This window comes from Gastrolobium bilobum, unplaced genomic scaffold (genome assembly GCF_033153095.1).
Source record: "Gastrolobium bilobum isolate Gb01-03AN ecotype WA unplaced genomic scaffold, APGP_CSIRO_Gbil_v1 utg2867, whole genome shotgun sequence".
NCBI lineage: Eukaryota > Viridiplantae > Streptophyta > Magnoliopsida > Fabales > Fabaceae > Gastrolobium > Gastrolobium bilobum.
Window position 1 is genome coordinate 26,133 of NW_026896050.1, and position 6,810 is coordinate 32,942.

Genomic DNA, 6,810 nt, shown 5'->3' on the forward strand with positions numbered 1-6,810 from the left:
GTTATTGGGCTTTTCCTTTAACTATTCTATAACAGCCAGTGGGCTTATAAGACAAAGTCTTTGACCCATGTTGGACCACCCTTGAGTCTGGCTCCCCTTCTTGCTACCGTATCAACTGCCCTCCATTCGACGGTGACCTTGTCCTCAAGGTGCAATTGTGGATACGTCTTGCGCAATTCGGCAGCTGCTTCCCATGATGCATCCTCCGGAACCGTAGCTGACCACTGGATTAAATGTTGCTGCTGTGGAACACCATTGACCAGCATTTCCCGCGAGTCTAAAATGGCGAGAGGTTGTTGAACCGGTTTGTTCTGCACACTTACTGATGGCAAAGGTTCACAACTAACAGCATTAGGGCCATAAAATTGTTTCAACACTGAAACATGAAACACTGGATGAATCATACTTCCTGCGGGTAGAGTTAATCAATCAGCTACAGGACTAATGACTTGCTCGACAACATAAGGACCAAAGTATCATTTGGCTAACTTATGATTGGATCTTCTCTCAACAGACAATTGGCGATAAGGTTGTAACTTGATTAAGACCTTGTCACCAACTTTAAAGAGACGTTCCTGCCTATGTTTGTCAGCATGATGCTTCATACGGGCCTGAGCTCTTTGTAACTGAAGCTTCAAATAATCCCACACCTCTTGCCTCTGTTGGAGCATCGCATCTACTGCCTCTAACTGGACATCACCCTTCTCATATTGTGGAATGAGGAGTGGAATCTTCCCAAACACTGCTTGATAAGGTGACATATTAAGAGCAGAATGCACTGATGTGTTATAATGCAATTCTGCCCAACACAACATCTGGAACCACTGAGAATGCAGTTCAGAGCAAAATGCTCGCATATAATGCTCCAAATATCGATTTGTAACTTCCGATTGGCCATCAGTTTGTGGGTGGTAAGCTGAAGTCGCAAGGAGTTTAGTACTACTCAACTGAAATAAATGGCGCCAAAACTTACTCATAAACACTGGATCGCGGTCAGACAATAAAGTTCTAGGAAACCCATGATGTTTGACCACTAAGTCACAGAATAGCTGGGCCACTGTTGCTGCTGTGTAGGATGAAGGAAGAGGTCCAAAATGAGCATATTTGGATAGTCTATCCACTACAACCAAGATTGTAGTAAAACCATGAGATCGAGGAAGAGCTGTAATAAAGTCCAGTGTGAGATCATCAAAGATAGCATTTGGAATAGGCAAAGGTTGCAACAATCCCCATGGCACTTGAGTTGATGTCTTAATTTGCTGACACACAGTACAGTTTCGAATGAACTGCTTCACATCACTGCGCATATTCTTCCAAAAGAAGGATGTGGACAAACGTAAATAGGTCCGTTGAACTCCAGCATGACCTCCTATGGGTGTGCAATGAGCTTCCTGTAATAATATTGCCTTAAGAGGAGAACGGGATCCCAACATACATCTATTGTTAATAAAAAGCATACCATGTCTTTTGGAAATTGCAGGACCAGTATATGTCCATTCTTCTAAAGCTTTATGAAGGGCCAACAATTCAGTATCCTGTTTATGCTCTTCCTTAATTTGTTCCCAAATTTCCAATGTTGGTTCTGACCTCAAAGTATGTATATTTGCCTTATCGTCATCAGGAAATTGTCGGGATAAAGCATCTGCAACTATATTCGAAACCCCTGATTTATACTCAATTGTAAAATTGTAGCCCATTAATTTGTAAAGATACTTTTGCTGATCTGCAGTATGGACATTTTGGTGGAGCAATTCCCTTAAACTTTGATGATCTGTTTTGATCACAAAATGAGATCCAAGGAGGTAATGTCTCTATTTCTTAATGGCTTCAGTCAAGGCATACAATTCTCGAACATATGCTGATGAGGCAGCCATGCGTGGACCAAATTTCTTGCTAAAAAAAGAGATTGGCTTCCCACCTTGCAATAAAACTGCACCTGCAGCAATATTTGAAGCATCTGATTCCACTATAAAAGGTGCTGTAAAGTCAGGCAACTGTAATATGGGAGTAGATGACATTGCTGTCTTCAATTGTGTAAAAGCCAAATCAGCTTCTATGGTCCATGTAATTTTGTCCTGCTTAAGTAATTCAGTTAAAGGATGAGCTAAAGAAGCATAGCTCTTAACAAACCTTCTATAGTATCCTGTTAAACCAAGGAAAGCCCTCAATTGCTTGATTGACTTGGGAATTGGCCAATCTATCATAGCTGCAATTTTTTTGACATCCACATTAACACCAGTGGCAGAAACCACATGTCCCAAATAGGCTATCTCACCCACTCCAAACTCACATTTACTGAGTTTAATGAAAAACGAATTTTGTAGCAAACAAGTCAATGCTATCTGCAAATGATCAGCATGCTTCTCCAAGGATACACTATAAATCAACACATCATCAAAAAATACTACAATGAATTTCCTTAAAAATGGACGAAAAATACCATTCATGGCAGCTTGAAAAGTGGCAGGAGCATTAGTGAGACCAAAAGGCATCACCTTAAACTCATAGTGGCCCTCATGAGTTCTAAAAGCTGTCTTATGTATGTCTTCGGGCTTCATACGTATTTGATGACAACCGAAACGCAAGTCAAGCTTGGAAAATACCTTAGCTGCAAAAAGCTCATCCAACAACTCATCTATGGTTGGAATAGGAAAAGCATCTTTGATGGTCATAGCATTTAAAGCCCTATAATCTACACACATTCGCCAAGATTGATCCTGCTTTCGAACTAATAACACCGGAGAAGAAAAGGCACCCAGCCATTGCTCAATAACTCAGCAACTTGTCTCTCAATTTCGGCCTTATGATGATAAGGGTACCGATAAGGCTTGACCTTAACAGATTGAGAATTATCTAATAGCTGAATGGCATGAGTACTGTCCCTAAAAGGGGGTAACACCTTAGGAGTAGCAAACACTTGCTGACAGTCAACCAAAATAGACCACAAGGATGAAGGATCTTATCTTGTAAAGCTAACAATTCAGGAAGTACCTCTTCTTGGATACCTTGGTCTTGGCTTAGGAGAAAATGGCAGTTGGTGTCAGCAATAACATCAGACTCGGAATTCTGTAATTGGGTACCACCTTGTAATGTAATGAGTTTCCCTTGCCAAAGAAATTCCATCAGCAACTCCTTATAATGGTGAGTAACTCTGCCCAAAGTCACCAACCATTGCATCCCCAACACTATGCTGAGATCACAGAGGTCCACCACAAATAAATCAGTTTCGAAACAATGCCCTTGAATACACAATTTCACCTTAGGACATTTTTTGTCACACTTTAAAAACTCTCCATTACCCATAAAAACCCTCATCTTTGGAGATTTGATTATTGGTAAGTGAAGTTGAGTAGCTAAATCTCTTCTGATAAAGCTATGTGAACTACCAGAATCAATCAACACCTGAACCTCGCGACTATTAACCAAGGCAATCAGTACTAGTGATCTAGCATCAGCAGGACCCGATAAAGAATGCAATGCAGCATCTATTTTAGGACCTGAATTATCAGTTTGACACCACAAAATCTCCTCCTCAGATTCCCCTTCTTGATCATCCTCATCTACAATCATGAATAACATTTTGGACTTGCAACGATGTTTATTGGTCCATTTTTCATCACATGTATAACACAATCCCAATTCCCTCCTTTGTCTTAATTGATCAGAAGACAATTTCTTAATTGGTAAGGATTCAGTAGCAGTAGTAGACAGAGCACTATTCTGTGATGCAATAGGTGATGAAGAAGAAACTACCTTATCAGCGAAATTGGTCTTTGGAAAGAACTTCCTTTGTGGAGTCGTAAGAGAAGACCTCAATTCACAATGATGGTTATCATAAGCAATAGCTAACTGCATAGCTTGATGCAGTGTAGTTGGCCAACGTAATTGGACAGCACCTTGAAGATCAGATTGCAAACCAGCAACAAAAAATGTCATCAACAAATCATCACCCACATTGGTTACCTGGTTCATCAACTTCTGAAATTCAGCCATGTACTCAGCCAAAGAACCTTTCGGCATCAATTTAGCCAACGTTCCTCGAATATCCTTATAACTAGAAGGGCCAAAGCGTTCACGTACCGCTTTCACAAATGTTTCCCAAGATATAATGGTTCCACTTGTTGAAATCCACTGAAACCAATCAGCAGCAACACCATCCATGCGCAAACCAGCGAGATCCACCTTGAATGTCTCTGGAACCTGTTGGATCTTAAAAAACAATTCTGCTTTGAAAATCCAAGTATTTGGTTCAGACCCATCAAATTTGGGTATTTCGGGTTTCACAAACTTCAACACAGCCCTAAGATCCTCATGATGTCCCCCGGAATGTTCACCGCCACTAGAATGATGAGAACTATGCAGCGGAGTAGCACCTGCCGATTTTGACCCATGCGTCAACAATTCGCGAAAGTTCGATTGAACTTCTTGAAACCTGGATTCCATGGTGAGCAATAACTGCTCAAAACGCTGATTCGTTTGGTCACGATACTGGGAAAATTCATCAGCAAGCTCCTGCATCTTCATTTCAGGAAGAATGAATGAGTTCAAAACTCAGTGAAAGCACCAAATGATACAAAAGAGAAACTGTATTGAGTAACAAGAACAAGAACAATCTGTTTATTCCGCAATTCCAAGATAAACCGTTTCCATACAACTAACTTCCCTTTATACATGTTTCCCAAGCCACGTAGGCATTACCAACTAATCTTCCCCAACTGTTAACAACCGTAACTTTACAATGTTATTGGGCTTTTCCTTTAACTATTCTATAACAGCCAGTGGGCTTATAAGACAAAGTCTTTGACCCATGTTGGACCACCCTTGAGTCTGGCTCCCCTTCTTGCTACCGTATCACTAACTATCCAAGCCAAGAGTCCAACCAATGCTCACAGCCCAAACACAGCAGAATCACAATCTGATATGGACCAATAGTATATCAATAAACATGCACTACAAGCATACATCACAAAGACAACGCCTTCTCTTACGTTTTACGTCTTTAGGCTCCTCACAAAGCCACAAGCCTTTAATCCGGTGATCCTGACTTACATTAATTATAACAGAAGTTCAACTTCCTCAAACTAGGGTCCACAAACCCCCAAACATCAGTTATGGATGAAAAGTAAGCTACTGTTCCTCGCAAACCCAGAATATCCGGATATTTGTCAGGGGCATATCCGGATATCAATATCCGGATATCTCTCTGCCAATATCCGGATCCCCATATCCGGATATCAATATCAATATCCGGATATGCATATCCGGATATTTTGCGACAGAATGCAGTTCTGCATTTCGCGAGATATCCCTCCCAAAGGTGGCTCATTTCAAGCATACAGAAGCTTAGACATACGATTTAATGTGTGTTTAACATTACCCAACGTTAAGTTATCAACTTTAACTCATTACATGCATCAAGGTTCCTTTTTTAAGCATTAAACTCATGATATCTTTACCAAGCTTCTCAAAACAGAGAATGGCAGTGAAAAGAAGATTCCAATACCACTCCACAGAGAAGCAACCAAAGGGCCACGAAAATGCACTACAAGGAGGCACCTTTCTCTTCAAAGAAAGCTTCTTGGAGCCTCCACACTATAGACAAAGGCTTAAACCTCACAACTCAGAAAACTCAGCACCTTTACCTCCCAAACTGACGCTCTAACTCAGAAACAATCCTCTCAACACCCTCCCAATGCTACACACAATGTTTACAAGGAAAAGGGGAAAATCAAGAGAAAGGTGGTTGCTTGGTCCCAAAATGATGAAGAATGGAAATGAAACAGTGCCAAGCACTCAGCCACCGAAGGAGTCACGTAGGAAAACTGATTTGCCTAGGGTTTTGGGCCAAGCAAGGATATTTATAGCGGTTTACAACTTAAACACACAGTATTAGCAATAATAGCTACGCTTAGCATTTTAATCCCAAACTCAGGATTCTTAACCTACTCAATTTTACAAGATTTATCATATTTATATTTTTTTTTCGCAGCACCTTTTCGGTATGCGCTTTTCCATAGCCAATATCAGTTTCTGGCACCAGTTCTCATTATTTTAACTTGAAACTCGTTTTACAAGTCCTATATATTATTCTAGGAATTATCATGAACTTATTATAATTTTCCGGGATACTTGATCGGTACGCATTTATACCGACTAGCAGAACCGGTATCTGCACTTTTCGTTAGAAAAGTGACTCTCAGCATTATTACTCACTTACCATAATTATTAGACTCTCATAATAATTATTAGGGTCAATTATGGAATTATCTCATTAAACTCATAATTAACTAATTAATTTCCTTATCATCATATAATTTCCTTATCACTGATGATACTCTCGGGCACCCCGTGAAGCCTCACGATCTCGCGAACATATAGTTTGGCCAACTGCTCAGTAGTGAAACTCACCTTCACTGGAAGAAAATGGACAGACTTCGTCAGTCTATCCACAATGACCCAAATAGAGTCGCAACCAACCTGAGTCTTCGGCAAACCCACAACGAAGTCCATGGAAATGCTCTCCCATTTCCATTCCGGAATCTCAAGAGTTTGAAGTTTACCAGACGGCTTCTGGTGTTCTATCTTCACCTTCTGGCAAATCAAGCACTTGGACACATACACAGCTATGTCCTTCTTCATTCCTGGCCACCAGAAATTACGCTTCAGGTCTTGATACATCTTTGTCGCACCAGGGTGAACAGTAAACTGGCCCATATGGGCCTCTGCCATAACCTCTTCGGTCAAGGGACTAGCTGTGGAATCACACGGAGACATCACCACTCTCTTGGAACAACAATCAATCAAGGCACA

The 6,810-nt window shown here is 40.8% G+C and overlaps 1 protein-coding gene across 1 annotated transcript; it reads right to left on the bottom strand.

Moving 5' to 3' along the window:
* Window positions 1–2,728: 2,728 nt before the first annotated feature.
* On the bottom strand, window positions 2,729–4,524 carry LOC133297454 (uncharacterized). The gene is made up of 2 exons (XM_061496602.1): window positions 2,992–4,524; window positions 2,729–2,920 (listed from the first exon to the last, which is right to left on the bottom strand). The coding sequence occupies exons 1-2, from the start codon at window positions 4,522–4,524 to the stop codon at window positions 2,729–2,731; spliced, it is 1,725 nt and encodes a 574-aa protein (XP_061352586.1).
* Between the last annotated feature and the right edge of the window lie 2,286 nt (window positions 4,525–6,810).

Excerpts from the sequence above, each read along its gene's own strand:
- LOC133297454 (XM_061496602.1), bottom strand. The coding sequence starts at position 4,524 with ATGAAGATGCAGGAGCTTGCTGATGAATTTTCCCAGTATCGTGACCAA. Across the intron at positions 2,921-2,991 it reads ACCAAGGTATCCAAGAAGAG|CAAGTGTTTGCTACTCCTAA; the intron begins GTACTTCCTGAA and ends GTTGACTGTCAG.